At 46.6% G+C, this 18202-nt stretch overlaps 1 protein-coding gene across 1 annotated transcript in view; it reads left to right on the top strand.

Moving 5' to 3' along the window:
• Nucleotides 1-18202, top strand: part of AFF2 (ALF transcription elongation factor 2) — a 482556-nt gene that overhangs the window by 313088 nt on the left and 151266 nt on the right. The window contains exon 5 of the mRNA XM_047764620.1: nucleotides 13720-13806. Coding sequence (XP_047620576.1) covers nucleotides 13720-13806 — 87 coding nt within the window. The remainder of the gene's footprint in view (nucleotides 1-13719; nucleotides 13807-18202) is intronic.

Consider the following 18202-nt stretch of genomic DNA (forward strand, 5'->3'; position numbering starts at 1 on the left):
ATGTTGACTATTTTGAGCTGTTCAATACAGTAACAATAGCCACATGTGGCTGGTTATTTATTTATTTATTTATTTATGGTCTTTTTAGGGCCACACCCACAGCATATGGAAGTTGCCAGGCTAGGGGTCAAATTGGAGCTGCAACTGCCGGTCTATGCACAGCCACAGCAATGCAGGATCCGAGCCATGTCTGTGACCTATACCACAGCTCACAGCAGTGCTGGATCCTTAACCCACTGAGCGAGGCCAGGGATTGAACCCACGTCTTCATGGATACTAGCTGGGGTCGTTACCGCTGATCCACAACAGGAAGTCCTGGTTATTTAAATTTAACAAAATTTTAATAAAAGTTTAATTTCTCAGCCCATTAAGCATATTTTAAGTGCCCAGTGGCCACCTGTGTCCAGTGGCTATCACTGGACAATACAAAATGCAATATTTACATCATTGCACAAAGTTCTAGTGAGCAGAAATGCCCCTGGATTATCTCTTAATATCCGCTGTAGGTCGTCATTCTGAATCTTATCATTAAATAAAACCAAGTCGAGGTTACCTTTTTGGCTATGTACTCTCGACCATGTTTTGAGTGTATCTGAAGAATTTAGTTGCAACCTGAGGCTTATGTAGAGTTTATTGGTCAAATGCTACTCTAGTTCTGAGCAGTTCCCCTCCTATAGAAAAAAGAACCAAAAGTCAGGCCAAGCAGACAGAAAGAGATAAAGCAAATGTTCCTGCAAAAGAGAGATGAGAGAAATATAAGATATATATGCCTGGTTTGATGGACAGTGCAGGGAGGTACCCACCCCCAATCCAGGCCTTGGGCCAGTTCCTTTCCCTTTGTTCAATGGAAGCGACAGTGCCTTCAACTCCAGGCTCTGGGAAGGAGAGGGCACAGGAGACTTTGAAAGGGCTCTCCCAGAAAAACAGAACCTGATTCATATTCACTCGCTCTGTTTCATGCTCCCTTCCCTACCCTCTCCAGCTTGTCCATCTCTTGCCATATTCACCTAGCGTACATCATGAGAGGAAGGAGCACAAGCAGCACTTGGACAGCTCCAGAGTCTGTAGATGACCCATAGTTGATAGCAGAAGTTGTTCACCCGCGCCTTGCTGGACTGCTGTTAAAGGGACCCTTGATCTGGATTATGAACCTTAAAATGGTCCAAGTCCTGTGAACAGCCATTCATGGGAGTGTACTCTGGTGACGAGGTACATGAATAAAAGTAGGTTCCTTAGAAACGGACTCCTTTTTTTTTTTGCCATCCAGGTTGTGTGACCCCCACACATGACAATGAATTGAGAAAGTGACCTGAGGAAGGGCAGTGGTTTCAAAATCATTACGAGGTAGCTCCTCAAACCACCCAGCTATGGTTGGCATACAGCAGGTGACAAGGCCTGGTTCCGGCTGCATGTTCTACCATGTTCCCTTTTAGAGAGCCCATCCTTATGGAGCACGCTGGTGCCAAAAGGCCAGTGCACAAAGCCAGACACCTGGATGGGGGTCCTTGATATGCCCCATGCTGTCCATGTGACTTTCTGCCAGCTGTTTCGCTCTTCTACAAGACTCAGGTATCTGATTCTGTGCAATGAGAGCAAGAAAAATGCCTTCCCTGGATTCTTGAGTGGATTAAATATGAAAACATAAATGAAACCTGTGGTTAATTCTAACCCCTAAATACATGCAAGCTTCTAGTGGGTTCCATTGTGATTCTTCTCGTTGTTTAGTAATTCCAAACATGTTCAAAGTGTGAGTGTGAATTCCGTGTTTCAACCCTTCGCAGAATCCCAGTCTGACTTAGCTGAGGAGTTTAAGTTGTCCCTGCGATGGTTTTCTTAATTATTAAACATGTAAGTGCCTTTCATGTCCTTAACGCAGTGCAGGGCTTTTTTTTTTTTTCTCTTTTTCATTTTTGACCACTCCATGGTTCGCAAGGCACTTTGCAGCTTTTCAAATTGTCCCATTTGCTTAATTAGCCCAGAGACCCTGCCATGTTGGTTTCTGTCAGCTGTACAGCAGTCTCTGTGGGTAGCTTACAAATCCCTGACCAGGACTTTTGAAAGATGATTTTGCACATTTCTTCCCTTTCCGGAAGCAAATGAGGGGAGAGAAGAGATGAGCAGAAGCCAGCAGGTGGGAGGAGCGGTGTGCCGTTGTGATGGGAAGAAGGATGTGACTAGAGCCCAGTGGAAAACCACTGGTTGACGACTGGCTTTGTGACAAGGGATACAAATCGATTCCTTCCCACAGTCTGAAGCCCAGGCCTGAGAGAGGCAGGTTTATGGGGGGCAGTCTTCCACGTGCTACGTATTTGCCTCAGGCCCAATGTCACATTCACTCAGTGGACCCATTCCCGCAAAGGGTTTGACATCTCTCTCTTCCAGTCTTTTCTTTGGTGCTTTACTAAATTTATAGCAGGGAGTAAAGTATTGACTGGTTACCCCAAGAGATGATATAGGCTGAAAACGGATATGGGTTTAAAGAGGATTTGGAGGCATCCATGAGCAGTGGATTCCCACAGGGTCATTAGGAAGGCTTAGGGCAGGGGGCTATTGGGAAGCATCCCTTTCTCAGGGTGAACAAATGCTTTGTGAGAACAGGTGTGGATGCCTCAAAGATATCGGTGGGAAAACGCTTCATAAAAGATGCTTTGATAAGAGATGCCAGGTGCAATTGTTACCTTTTTATTTATAAAAGTAAAAAAGATTGGACCATAAACGTACTGGATTGGATTTTTGTTCAGCACATGCTTAGTTTGCAGTATCTTCTTGATATGTGATATGATTTCCAAAGAAGTATCGTATAAGTAGCTATTCCTAGCTCATGCAGCTTGGCAAGTGGCTGTTTCCACCAAGACAGAGAGTCACCTGCCTTCCTGACTTGAGCACAGGACTGAAGCTTGATAGCAAGCCTGTGGGGCAAGCTTTTCCATCTATACCGCCTGGCTTCTGGAATGTTCATCCTGAGTTGAGAATGTTCTCTCTCTCCATTAGCCAGACATCCCTTTAAGAAAAAAAATACAGCTTGCGCTCGTGCTGTTTCTTTGCCATTTTTAATATGGAATGAAGAAACTATTTATTTCCAATTATTTGAAGTAATTGCAGAAAGAAAAACGAATCTGGAGAGAGGAGAGACTTTCTAAGTATTCAGGAATACTCAGCCTGTTGGGGGCTTGGAATATTTGGGGTGGAGGGCTTCCTGGATCAATTTCACTGGGGCTTAGTCATAATTTTTGACGTTGTTAAATTCAGGCTATTGCAAAGAATTTGATGCCTCTGTTGGTTTATTTTTCTTTTTATTGGAGGAGTGTGTGTTGTGGGGGAGGACAGCCTGGTGGTGTTCAGTAGTTAGACCAATACCTTGTGAACAGTATGTTAGTTAGTTTCATGTGAATGGGACAAACCAGTTCTCTTTCGTCCCCCTTTTAACATGTGCTACGATTCTGTGGTTCTAAGATTGAAACCGCAGTTTCAGAGGAAAGACTATTCCATGCAAATCGTATTGGCTGGAGTTTCAGCTGTATTGGTGGCCTGGTGTCTTATTTTTACTGAGCTCAGAAATAATGAGGGAGCAAAGCTACAGCCAAGTCATTCACTGGAGGCCTCTTTCCATGAAAATAGATATTACTTCTTTTTTTCCTCGGCAATTGAGCCTTTGTTCCTGTTAAAAGCAGTTGTCATGAACTCCTCATTACCATTTTTCTTAATGTGATAAGTGTAAACTACAAGAAAGCTATCATGTTTGAAAAGCTACAGCAGCCCTTAGAGATGGAATACTAACGCCTTGTGTTAGTCTTTGAAAAGGCTTAGGCTGGGATTGAGAGAAATTTGTCCTTCTGTCTCCCTTCGCCTGTCATTCTCCAGTGCCTTTCACTTACAGCCAAAGCCGGCTTTCTACGTGATCGCTGTGTTGCCGTATATACGGGGTATCTGTCCAGCAATGAGAAGAACAAATCTCTTTAGTAATTTTTGGAACGTGGTAGGAAATTGCATGTTACTCTTTTTTAAAAAAGCCAACTCTGACAGGTTTGTTTTAGTTCTACTTTTGTTTTCTCAAACATTTTTTATTAGCGTATAGTTGATGTACAGTGCTGTGGCAATTTCTGCTGTACAGCAAGTGACCCTGTCATACGTACATATGCACTGTTTTTCTCATATTGTCTTCCATCATGTCCTCTCCCAAGGGACTGGATATCATTCTCTGTGCTACACAAAACCACCTCATTGCTTATCCATTCTAAATGTAATAGGTTATATTTACTAACCCCAGACTCCCAGTCCATATATATTATAGTTCTACTTTTGAAGGATAACTAATTGTTGTCATTCTGATTATGAAGACTCTAGCTACTTAGAGTCCAGCCCAAGCCTGCACCTGGACGTGGACGTGGTCTAGCTGCTCGGCTCTTAGATGCCTCGAAGACAGCAGACGCTCAATAAATGTTTTTAGAATGAATGAAATGTAGATCATTCAAGATGGTGCTAGGGGGAACCCAGTGAGGGTATGTAAGTTTTATCACATTGGTTTAGCTGACCTGGAGCAGAAGGAGCAAATTGGAGGTTAACCATAAAGAAATATCTCATGCGATGGGGAGGTAGCATGTCATTCCAGCATTCCATCCAATAAAGCAGCTCTGAAAAGAAAGGAAAAAAGACCAAAAAAAAAAAAAAAAAAAAGGCTGTAATATATGGAAGCCCAGGGAATTGTGTCAAGCCAGTATTTATTTATTTTTGGCCACACCCACAGCATACGGAAGTTCCCAGGCCAGGGAGCCATCCTGAGCCATAGCTGTGACCAGGTCACTGCAGTGACAACACCAAACCCTTAGCCCCCTGATCCACCGGGGGACTCGTCAAGCCAGTATATTTTAAATGATGGTAATTTGGATGTAGTCGATGGCAAAATAGTTTGAAACAAGAGAGCTTAGAAACTCAACAATGAAGTTACAAATCACTTTTGAAAAGAGTAACGTTGTTAAAATTAGTTTACAAATGAAGAAAACAAGTTCATGAGTGAAAAGGGTAAGAAATGGCCTTTGAGAAACGTCAGATTCCTCTGATGCCAGCACTGGACTATTGAGCAGAAGCCCCGTACCTAGGCTTCCTTTTTGTTGCCGATCTCTGCAGAACATTTCTCAGTGGGGGCGGGGGAGGGGGCAGCCAGTTTTCTGTTCGGGTGGGTTCAACTAATTGAGACCAATGTCCTGTAAGGCTGGAAATTTACAAGGCAATCATCAAGATTTGTTGGGGAGTCAAATCTCAGTAGTTGCGTGGGCTGTGGCCTCAGGAGGCTCTTGCCAAATGTGCGGAACTCCATGGATCTGGTTGAATTCTCCTCAGTATGTTGCTATGGTGATCTGTCCCCCTTTTGCTGCCTTTGGTGATGTTTCTTTGCAGTGTCTGAATGTGGCGCCTGAGGAGTAACTGGTCCCAAGTTGCATATGGCCAGGCCCTGCATATAGCCATACACATCCCCATTATATTCAGTGGATGAAATGGAATTGATTGCATCTGGCAATGGCAAGAAGATGAATTGATTGATTGTCTGAATGAGCACATGGTGACGCTGCGGGGTCACTGACCATTATGCTCCCCAATTGTAAATTAGAATCAGGCTCTTTTTTAGTGGAAACCTGGTTTGGGAGCTGCCAGGATGAAGGCAGCCAGTGTGAGCTAGACCTTTTACATGTGCAGTCCTAGAGCCGACGGAGAAAATTTTCAGATTCCCTGAGACAACTGCCAGCACTAGAGAGTTTTGAATAAAGCAGTCAATTATGTATTTGCAAGACTATTGCCAGGGTTTTTATACCATGTCAATGAAATCATAACTTAGTGTCAGAAACTTTGAAAAGAATTAGCCGTTTTGTTTGTTTGTTTTCCTGGTGGATCGCATTTTGTGTTGGCCCATTGCTAGGAAATTACATTTAATGTAACAGTTGATTTTATACTTCTTCCCTACCAACACTTGCATAGAAATCAGAGATGCACTCTTGGGAGCCTGACTGAAGAGCATTCCAAGCAGGAGAATATTCATTCATCTAAATGGAACGGGACTTTGAGACCACTAGAGAGATTTGGCAGGAGTGTTAGGTATCAAGCCCAGGAAAGGCTATGGTTCCAGTATTGTTGGACTTTCCGAGAGCTGAGCAAACAATCAGACAAATCAGGCTGTTAGCTGTCTCGCTGTGAGACAGCAGGCTCCCCCCATCCCTGCTCCCCACTGTCCCTGAGAGAATGACCAATTTCCTTAGCCAGTTGGGTCAGCCATGCATGTATGGCACATAAAAAAACCCCCACTGCTCCAGATTCGGTTTTGCATCTTCTCATCACTGTCACTGACTACAGAGATAAAAGACTCTAGTCACATGATTGTGTGAGGCCGTCCACTTGGCCTACAACCACCACCCCGATCCCCACCCCAGGGGTGGGAATCCTAGGTCCACATAGTCTTTCTTATGTGGCAGTTTTACACTTGGTTTGTGGCACGTACTTGCGGTTTTCCTTTACCGCTCTTCCTAGGAATCCCTCTTCCAATACCCCAGGCAGGGGCTATCCTGCCTTTAGAGATGGGCCACTCATTACCTTCTAAAGCCATGGGCTCTGTGGTTGGAAAGGTCCCACGATTGGAAACTCTTTCTTTTTCTTTTTTTGTCTTTTCTTGGGCTGCTCCCGCGGCATATGGAGGGTCCCAGGCTAGGGGTCTAATCGGAGCTGTAGCCGCCGGCCTACGCCAGAGCCACAGCCACGCCAGATCTGAGCTGCGTCTGTGACCTACACCACAGCTCACGGCAACACCAGATCCTCAACCCACTGAGCAAGGCCAGGGATTGAGCCCGTACCCTCGTGGTTCCTAGTCGGATTCGTTAACCACTGTGCCACGGCGGGAACTCCTGGAAACTCTTTCTTAATTTGAGCTAAAATTGTTTCCCTTCTATCCATAGGGCTAGACCTAACCTCTTGATCCACAAAGCCGGTCCCAAATCTCTTCCATGTGATGGCCCTTCTGGTATCTGAAAGCACCTCTCAGACCCCCCCTAAACTTTCCCCCTTCTCTTAAAGGGCATTTATGAATGCGATGAGCTTTTGGCTCTGGTGGCCAACCCTTTTAAGAGACTGCAGTATCCCAGCGCCCCTGCTGAAATAGGGCACCCAGGGTGGCACACTCTGTCTCAGATGTGGTCTGTCCTGCACGATGTCCTGTTATTGTCCAAAAGCCACTGTTGCCTTCCACGTCCTGGACATCATGCTTGCCTACATACCACCCGAGCTGGCATGGGTTCTTTCAGGTGCCAGATTCCCCCAAATTTACCTGGGGGAATCACCTAACAGCCTTGGGTTTGGGGCTCCATGAACACCAGCTAAGTCACGTAGTCTTTCTTATGTGGCAGTTTTACACTTGGTTTGTGGCACGTACTTGCGGTTTTCCTTTACCGCTCTTAAGATTCATCTTAATGGCTTCAGGCCAGTTTTGCAAGACCTTTCCAAATTTCAAATACTCACAGTTTAGTATCATCGGCATTTTTTTTTAAAGCAGAGATTCCGTGTGTTCTTAAGTCATTGATTGAGTGAGATAATCTTTCTGAAAGCATTCCTTTCAACCAAAGAGCCTCATAGAAAGCAAGGCATAATTATTGTTATTATTAGAATCTTTATTAAAACTGAAAAACAAGGAAGGACTGCAAATGAGAGAGCCCTTCTAGAGATTGCCTTCGAGGTTGCCCTTGTTTACTCAACAATTTGTATACGTTTATTCTGCTGCACTGTAAATGCACCTCGGCGCATATGATAAGGCACCTCCTCCGTATATTTGAGGTTTGGTAAGTGCCAAACTGAAGCCAAGATGTACTATGTTTATGGCAGTTTCCCATTCTGCCCACTAGGATCTCATTTTCCAAGCGGTGTCAGTGTTCCAGATTGTGGTCTAGCCAGGGTTCAAAAGGCCCTCGGATCCTAAATAGAAGGGATGTTTTGTATGCGTATCTTTAAGGCAAAACATTCTGGGAAACCCAGTGACTATCCTGGGAGGACATGGAGGGGAGAGAGAGAGAGAGAGAGACCAGTAGCTCTTCCCATGTCTCCTGCTTCCTCGCATCGGGACTTTCATATGGAACAAGCCATGTTCCCTGCCCCTGGTCAAAGCCTCTATCCTCCAGCCCTTCCAGGGCCTGCCTAAGGAAGGCCTCCCAGGAGAAGCAGGCATCCTGGTATGACATCCTGAGCTCAGCAGCCCGTGCGGATCACACCTGGCTGCTCGGCTCCTTCTGGGCTCATCCCGCGGCCTGCTCCTGCTCCTGTCCTTGGCTTCCTTTGGAAGAGCCCCGCTGCTGCTGCAGATAACAGCACGCATACTCTGCCTGGCTTCCCTCTCCCAGCAGAGAAGAACCGAGCTTCCGAGTGGCCAGTTAGCAATCGAGTGCAAGTTGAGGACTGAGAAATGATCTAGCTACCGGCCTCCTGAGGCTGGAGGAGCCAAGGGCCCTTGTCCCTTCTTCTCTGGCAACCCTGATGCCTAACTCCACCCCGCACCCCATGCCTGGCTCTTCAGAGAACTGTCGGGGCCTATGCCTACAAAAATTCTAAATCCTTTATTCAAACAAATTAAGTTTTCTGTTAAGTTATCAACATCCCTGCGCACATATGGTTTTGCTCCAGAGGAGGGAGGGCCCTTTAGCTAAAGAAGTCGATTTGACCGTCCAATGAGCAGACCTCAGTCCCAGAAATGGACATGCGGATTCAGTCTTTTCAGGTTTACGCCAGTTACGGAGAAGGGAGGATGCTGATGCTCCTGCCCCCTGAGGCCACGGTGGCATCTCAGACTGCCCAGAATGTGTATTTACCTGCCTATCTCTGTCCTGAAAATAAACCCCATCCTGATGGCATGGATTGAGTCTCCTTCTACTCAATCCGATTTGTATTTTACCACCACTCAGCTGTTCCCACGTATTACTATTCTTCAGCGCCAGCATTGGTAAACACTTCCAAAGTTCTTGGCATTTCAGCAGAGGAAAGGGGAAAGCTGTACTGAGGCCCTGTCCTCTGGGGCCCTGGATAGGGCCTAGGGCTGCCTGTAGCCGGCCAGGAAGCAGTGGCGGGCAGGCTCGTGCTGGCAGTGCCATGGCCGGGCTCATGCGCCGAGAAGCAGGGAGCTCTGTCTGTGCACGATGCTATATGGTTTCTGAGACCCTTGCACATGCACTGGCTCCCTGTCCCCTGAGGCAGACCTGTAGAGGTGGGCAGAAGAGGTAGAAGCAGAGATGCAAAACACTGCCACCCGGAATTCCTGTTGTGGTGCAGTGGAAACCAATTTGACTAGTAACCATGAGGTTGCGGGTTCGATCCCTGGCCTCGCTCAGTGGGTTAAGGATCCGGCGTTGCCGGGAGCTGTGGTGTAGGTCGCAGACGCAGCTCGGATCTGGCGTTGCTGTGGCTGTGGTGTAGGCTGGCAGCCGGAGCTCCGATTGGACCCCTGGCCTGGGACCCTCTATATGCCACGGGTGTGGCCCTGACAAGAAAAAAAAAAAGAAAGAAAGAAAAACACTGGCACCTGGGAGAGCCCCTAGAGGCCATCTAAGCCAAAGCCCTTGCGCTACAGGTAGGAAAACTGAGGCTCAGAGAGGGCAAGCGACTTGACCAGGGATGCTCAGCTAGCTTTTGGCAAAACTCAGACATGAGTGAAGCTCTCCTTACTCCTTCTTAGTCCAGGGATCCTTTGCGAATCCCCCTGACCTCTAACAGCAACAATAAGAATGAAATATGTGAGATATCCCCACCACGTGTATTCATCTAGATGTTTGAAAACAGCTATAATCATCCCTTTAATTTGAACTCTTTGAGGTAAGGATCTTAATATCTTAATATTTCTGTCAGGTTGTTTAACCTAAACTTTTTTGTCTTTTTTTTTTAGGGCCGCACCCGAGGCATATGGAGGTTCCCAGGCTAGGGGTCCAATCGGAGCTGTAGCCACCGGCCTGCACCACAGCCACAGCAATGCCAGATCCGAGCCGCATCTGCGACCTACACCGTGGCAACACAGGATCCTTAACCCACTGAGCGAGGCCTGCAATCGAACCCGAGCCCTCATGGATACTGGGCAGGTTCATTAACCACTGAGCCACAATGGAAACTCCTAACCTTGTATTGTTAACATTTACTATATGCCAGGTATAATGTTACCTCCAAAAGGAATACACACACACACACACACACACACACACACACACACAGGTACCTGCACACACGCTGCCCCTCTTGCCTAAGTGAGCTCCCCCGGACACCCTGGCATGCCTCCTTGAAGGCAGTTAGCCTGTCACGTCGAGCAGAGAGCTCTTTATGGGACGGGACTTGAGTTTTTATACTTTCGGGATCCCAGTGACTAGTATGTAATGGCTACTCAATACAAGTTAGCAGAACAAAATGCAGGGACTCTGCCATTTGCTGATGGTGTGGCTTTGGACAAGTCATTCCATGTATGTCTCTGTTCCTCATCTGTCACACGAGTAAGATGCTAGTCCCCGGCTCTTTAGTCTGTTGTATGGAAAGGCCAAGTGATAGGTCACACATAGAAACTTCAGAGACGGATAATGATATCTCACATTAGCTGGGTACCATGTCCTAGGCACTGGAGATGGAAAAGTGAATGAGACGAGGCTTGGGATGACACACTAGGTACTGGAAATAACGGCCAGCCGGCCAGCCAGCCAGCCAGCCAGCCAGCTCTGTGTCAGATGAGTCTAGGATGCATTCGAGATCAGCAAAGTCTAGAATTCAGACCATCTTCTCCCCCTCGGTGTGAGGGCCACCCAGCCTCTGGGTCTAAAATGGCCAAAGCAGGGCCACCCTCAGGTTGTACTGGATTTGTTCAAGTCTGCGCCATGGGCCATCATCTGGAGAATGTGGGTGGGAAATAATGGCTGGTGGAAAATGGGCTTTTTCTGATGTTTCTGGGTTTGAGTAGGGAGACTTCGGGGCCCAGGAATGTCAGCATCTGCCTCATGTGTTAGAAATTGCATAGCATGCTCTATTGCTTGTGAACCCCCTTCTTTGTCAAATACTGAAAAATGAAACCGCATAGTCCTTTCTCCATAAAGCATGCTAGCCTCCCGAAGGGGAGGCACCTCTGGGGTAGCGGAAGGAGTGTGCTCCGTGGACCGGGTCACCAGGGATGGCTTAAAGCTCCTGTGAAGCCCCTCCTCAGCTGTCTGGGGTGGGGGCAGGGTGGGACTCCCTGTCTCAGGGAGGCTCAAAGGAACCCAGAGATGAAAGAGTTGCAGGCTAACCTCACGTGTGTGTGTGTGTGTGTGTGTAATTTTTGTTGTTTACGGAGAAGAGATACTCGGTGTTGAGTATAGGCACTCATCACGGGAGCCAGTTGTCAGAGCCTTGGCAACACTTTGGAGCAGCTGGAGGAGCACCATTGGATAGGGGCGTGTAGGTGTCTTTATCTTGGGAATAGCAAGAAGATAAAAATAGATTAATATCCTTCGAGTGTGAATGAAGAGGATAACAGTGAAAAATCTGCTGAGAGCGTCCCATGCTTTCCAGGTCTAGCTCATTTCGCGAGGCGGAAGAGCTTGCTACAGCGTTCCTTGTTGAAGATAGTCTTTCAGGAAATTACTTTTCTTTTAACTGCCTCCTCCCTATCTTAATCACATGCACCCGTGGTACCCTGGAGTTGGCTTGCTGTTGAGTAGAAATCTCACGTTTTCAAGTACAGAGAATGGTTGTCCTTGAAAATGTGAAGGTGGCTGTAGGTGTGCATGGATTGGCCAGCAGGGCGGCGCACTCCGACAGTAATTCGTGCTCATCTGATTCTGCCATGGAGTAAATACAGAAGACCTGGGGGAGAAAGTACACCTTCAAGATGCGCTTCAAGCCTTCTGGTGTCTGAAACCTCTTAATAAGCCAGAGGCACACAGCTAAAGCCAGTGGTGAGAAGGAATGGAGAACTCATTGATCCCAGTTGCTGAAAAGAGACAACACTGGTATCCGAGGCTGGGGCTTACTGCCCCTTGGGTGACTCTGGCTCAGTAGGACCTGTGTCTTTTAAAGGATGGGATGAATATTGGGGACCAGGCTTCATCAGGACTCTCTAAAATTTAAAAGCAGTCGCTGGATCTTTTAAAGACACAGAGTAAGCGGAATTCAGCTTTCAACTGTTGTCCCGTAGAGTTCCTCTGGAGCAGTTTTGATGAATACACAAGTAGCATTTGTCGGGAACGTTATCAACTGCATACAAATGCACAATTCAAAAACACTTGGAATAGTCTCTCTCTTAAGTAGGTTAAGCGTCCCATCTAAATCTCGTATGCATTTTTAATGTACTTACCGCTCCTCTGAATCACACTTACAAATTCGGCTTCGGCGGTGCCACTGTGAATGAATCTGTGAAGTATCTCCTTGTATTACAGCTCTTCGTACATCAAAGACTCTTTTTGAACTGGATAATTACAGGAGGAAAAAAAAAAACCATGTTTTAGTGCTACCTGAGAGTTCTTATTAATATTACCTTTGAAATGACTAATTATGTTACCCAGAAAGATTGGGGGAAAGTATTATGTAACTGACTCATTAAAGAGGCCTTTCATAAACTTTCATTCCCTCCACCTCTCCTCAAAGCCCTCCTTTAGTTTCACCATTACATGGATTTTTCGATTGAATGTTTACTTACCAAAATGTTTGATGACCCCAGCACATGCAAGCACCCTCCTGCTTCACACACTTTGTCACCTCTCCGAGGCTGGGATATGCTGCACATGTAATTTAAGTACACTTACTCTTCGGGTAGAGCGCGTTGGCCACGAGCCCTAAGGCTCAAGCAAAATTGGAACAGCACCTCTTTTCAAAGTGAGTGAAAGAAATGAGAAGGTGCCCCTGCTGATGGCTGAGAGTGGGCGCCTGAGGGGCTCTTCCTACGTTAAGACCTGAACTCACAGACACACACTGTGTCTGGCTGGGCGGAACAGAGCTACCCATCCCATAGTAACCTGCTCTCTAAATGAGAGAGAATTCCCCCCAGCGGCCTCCTCTTTGCATGAAAAAATCAGCAGCAGGGCATAATTGTGTCACTTAACTGTTCGGTTTACTGCGTTGAGATCTGAGTGTCAGAGTAGAGGCAGGACGGGCGAGGGTGGTGACAGTGGTGCCCTTCCCTGAGCTGGCAGATCACACCTGAGACGGGACCCCCTGCATTAGAAGAGCCCCGGGCAATCCGGAGTCCCTCCCGGGAGCACGGAAGATAGGTGACAGAATGCAGAACGCGAGCATTAGAAAACGGTTGAAGGTTTCTGAGAAAGGAATGAACGAGCTGTAGGTGTCTCCGACTGAGGATGCGACAGCACCAGGGGACACGGCTGCTGTCTTCCAACAGCCGAAGGCTTGTCAGGTGAAAGAAGAGGTGTTCTCTCGGAGCTCCTGGGTGACAGGATTTGGGCTCCCAATCGGGAAGAATGGTGTGATCAGGCTGTCTCAACCTGGGACAGGCCGCTTCAAGGGGTCGTGAGCTCGCCGTCACTGGCAGTGTGCAAGTGGATGGGGGATGGCCCTTTGTCTGGCAGATAGGCTTCAAGCCCTGGGGTGTAGTAGGGGCATGGACCAAATGACTTTGAGGTTCCCTGGCCAGTGAACTCAGGAGGTATTTAGAAAGGGCCGGCTATGTTTAGTGCCAAGAAGGTGTTTCATTTTCCAAGTGCCCACAAATAAAGTTGCTTTGTTTTTCCTCATCAGGAGATGACCCACCCCTGGCCTACTCCTCTCACTGCCATGCATACTCCCGGAAACTCTGAGCACAGCACTTTTTCCACCCCAGGACAGGTCAGTGCTATTCCTTCCTCCAGTTGCCTTGATCTGATTTCAAGTATACGGGTCTTCCAGGTGGATTCTGAGAAAACGGAAATAGCCTTGGTGTTCAGGGGCCAGAAAATCTAGACGCTCTCCTGTCCTTTGGGATAAGACAAGAGCATTTTCATGGGAGGAGAGTCTGTCAGAGACTGGGCACCGCATGCTGGCGTGTGACCCGTGCTCCCCAGAGCGCCAGCGCCCGCCCAGTTACCGCGTGCAGAGCTGATGGATGGAGAGAAGAGTGAACTCAGCCCTTGGGAAACAGATGATGTAACAACATCCAAGACGGGTTCTTTTTGCTTTTTCTTTTTTTTTCCGCGATGGCTGCACCCGCGGCCTATGAAAGTTTCTAGGCCAGGGATGGAATCCTAACTGCAGCTGCGACCTGTGCTGCAGAGACTGCCGGATCATTTAACCCCCTGTGCTGGGCAGGGGATTGAACCCGTGCCTCCACAGCGACCCAAGCCACTGCAGTCAGGTTCTTAACCCACTGCGGCACAGTGGGAACGCCCCAAGACGATCTCTAATTAAAAAACCCTATACGCCTTGGCCAAATAAATGAATTGATTTGCACTTTTGTGTGTCTCGCTTGCAGTCCTCACTCCGGAGCAGGCAGATCTTCACACACCAACACGTATTGACAGAACTTTTCTCCTCTAGTTCTCTTGTCAAAGGTTTTCTATGATATTTTTCCTCACCTGCTCACAGTAAGAATTGTTTCTCACCATCAGTTTTGAAAATGCCCGAGCAGACATAGCCATTCTAATAATACGCTTAACCAACCCATGCACCCACCCATCCCTGTATTCAGAACCCACTTACCGAGGATATATGATGGGCTTAAAGTTAGGCATGAAGGAAAACATGCAATGACAAAAATGTAGCAGGTGTCTTCATGGAGTAGAAGGCTCAGGGGAGGACCTAGCACTCCCCGGGGCGTTGAGGAAGGGCTCAGAGGTGGCTGCATCTGGAGGCTGCTTACAACTTTGACAGGTAGAGAAGTTCCCACAAGAGGAACGCTCCGCGCCTTAGAGGATGGCAAAGATGCCAAGACATGACGGGTGGTGGTGGGACATAGACTGCCAGGACCTCGAGTGGCTGGATCCAACTCTGTGTGCCGGGAAGCGGAGAACAGATGAACCCCGGGCAAATAAGTGCATCTCTGTGAAAGACCCTGAATGCCAGCCAAGGAGTTTAGACTCTGTTTGTGGGAGAAACCAATCACATTCCATGGTTTTTAAGAGTAACATTGTTTTGAGAGTAACATTGGCCTAGACTGCATTTAATTATCCCCTCCCACCTTTGACAGGGTTCAGAAGTAAGGAGCAGCAGCCCCTCTGTCCCTGTCCAGGGGGCTGTCGTCCCTTCCTGGGGCCCCGTCCTCCCTCCTCAGGCTGCCCTAGGCTTGGTATCCTTCTCCCTCCCCCAGCTCCCCCATCTCAGCCAAGGGATCAATGTATCCGTTTCAGGAGTTGAATCCAACCCTTGTGCAGCGATTGCAGTGTTTTCAGCTGTGTTCTCCAATTTTGGCGATAATTTGTGCAAGTCGCAATTTTGACATTTGCAAGTGTATACAATAGAACTGGTTGTTTAAATGGGCTTTTGTAGTAAGTGCCCAATTTGGAATCAGGCCTGATTTGCATTTTCTGCCAATTATCCGTGCTGCCATCAACTCCCTGATAAAGGTAGAAGTAAGTGCGATAAAACGGTGAAACCAGGATGGCTACACACCCACTCTTTTGTTTCACTTGATTCCTGCCAAAATGTTGGTTTGAAAGAAAAGTACATTTTAAATAACAGTAATAACAACACATATACTGCTGCTATGTGCCTCTCCTGAAGCACTTAACACATAGTAAATAATTCAATCCTCACTGTAATTCAGAGATTGGTAATTTGACTACCCCTAATTTACAAAGGAGGAAACTAAGGCAGAGAGTAAAGGGATACGTCAAGAAGTGCTCGGCTAGTAACGAGGGAAACAGTCTTTAGATCCAGGCATTCTGGTGATAGGTTTTTGGTGGTGGTGGTGGTGGGTTTTTTTGTTTGTTTGTTTGTTTGTTTTTGTCTTTTTAGGGCTGCACACGCTGCATCTGTAGGTTCCCAGGCCAGGGGTCCAATCAGAGCTCCAGCTGCCAGCCTATGCCACAGCCACAGCAACACCAGATCCGAGCCGCGTCTGCAACCTACACCACAGCTCGCAGCAATGCCACATTGTTGACCCACTGAGCGAGGCCAGGGATTGAACCCGTATCCTCATGGATGCTAGTTGGGTTCACTAACCACTGAGCCACGATGAGAACTCCTGGCGATGGTCTTTCTCACATGAATTTGCAGGTGCTCCAGTCCAAATTCCATCTTCTAAAACTTGGGTATCTCCAGCACATACATGTGACTGGGGTGCTGGCCCTTTCCTCGGTGCTTGCACCAGAACTAAGTGACGCCACGCTCTCAGAAAGCATCCGTTTCTTCCATTCGGAATAGTGTATGCACAGTGGAAAGGGTCTTAGGAGTCGCAGATCTGGCTGCTTTTAATCCTGACTCTGCCATTTGCTGGCTATAGGGTTCTGTTCAGGTTCTTCTGACCCTCAGTTTTTCCATCTGTACTCTGTGTGTGTGTGTGTGTGTGTGTGTGTGTGTGTGTGTGTGTGTGTGTGTGTGTGTGCATATCCGTGTGAGCACATGCTGTTTAATCCCAGTGGGTCTTTCAGGTCAAAGAGTCTATGATTCTATAAACTTATCAAGACATGGTTGAGAATTCTCAACTTACTTAAGTTTACTTAAGAAAAATTGAAAAGGCTCTCTTTTCTGGGAAAGAATGGAAAAACTCCCAAGGAGGGGAGTACATTGCTCAGCAGGTGGCAGGAGCTAGTGATGTCCTCTGGAGAGGTTCACCATCAGCTTCGTGGAGATACCTACCACCCATGGATTTGAATTCAAATTTTACTATCCATCAATGAAGCTTTTTTTTGGAATCCAACCACACAATTCCACGTGTGTGTTATCTGTGACTGCTGTCACACTACAGCGGCAGAGTTATGACAGAGACCGTAGCCCCCCCCTGCCCCAAGCCTAAAATATTTACTGTCTGGCCCTTTACAGGAAAGGTCTGCTGACCCCTGCTCTAAACTCCAGATCCTACAGGAGCATCTGACTGTAGGATTGTCATTAAGGCCATTATTTAAAATAGCCTCACAAAAGTTTGTGAAGACAATTTGGCATCATTATAGTCTATTCCTAAAATGGCCTGTGTGACAAGTCTATGTAAGAAATGCACAGGTCAAAGTCAGGCATATTTTTTTGTAATTGTATTACGTGCATCAACAATCATGCCTGAATAATACAAGTTCTTTCCACAGCCGAGCTGTTTATTTGCAGTCGGGCTTGGATCTGTATGTAAGGTAATTTGGGTCACATCCAAAGGTGTTTGATTTCTTTGAAATTCTGGTTTGAAAAAGTCTTACCCAGCTAAACATTAAAAACTGCATCAAGAATACATGATATACATGACTCAAGTTGACTCAATAATACAACCCTCCAATTTGTTTCATGCTTCGCTGCCCTGATGCCCGGAATAACTAATTGTTTGTGTCTAATGTCCGAAATACTCGGATGAAGGGTAGAAACTCAGTCCAGCTTTCTACGACCAGTACAAAGAATGGCTTTGTGTTTCACTCTCTAATCAAGTATTTTATTTGACTTTGAAACTTAATTGATTCCTAAAGGGATACCAGCCCAAACTTGCACTATGTAATTGTGATGAAATCTTTTTTTTTTTTTAAAGGTAGAAATATGGTATCTAGTTAAGGGCACTCTGGGAACTGAGATATTCTGTATGATTGAAATTGTCAGATAACCAATGGTTATCCTTCCATAAGAATTACATAATAGGGATCACTTTGAAATTTAATTAATATTTTCCTGGTCTTTTATAAAAATTGTCATGAATTTGCTTTAGTCTTCCTTAATTACTTAGATATTGTTCTGAGCATCAGTTATTGTGCTGTGCTATAATAGTATACTATGCTGTAATTGTGTCCTCAAGAGCTATTGAGATGCGTAGGAATGCTTGTCTCTATATTAAATGGCCATAGATTCTTGTGCTTTTTAAGTTCTGACCTTTCTGTGTCATTTTCTTTACCCGCCCCATGCTGTCAGCTTCCACATCTAAATGTTCCCAGTGTCTGCGCCTCTAGAAGTGTTTCCTCTTCCTTGCCATCTATGATTTGCTAAGGGGTGGGAAAGAAATGGCCAAGCTTGTCCGTGTCTTTTGTCAAAAGCCAGTTGCCTACCAGCAGGGGGAAGAAGCCCTTGAGCAGCAAACTCCATGGGCATTGTGACAGCCCTCTCGTTGAAAGGCTTTTTCCAT

This window comes from Phacochoerus africanus, chromosome X, assembly GCF_016906955.1.
Source record: "Phacochoerus africanus isolate WHEZ1 chromosome X, ROS_Pafr_v1, whole genome shotgun sequence".
Classification (NCBI taxonomy): domain Eukaryota; kingdom Metazoa; phylum Chordata; class Mammalia; order Artiodactyla; family Suidae; genus Phacochoerus; species Phacochoerus africanus.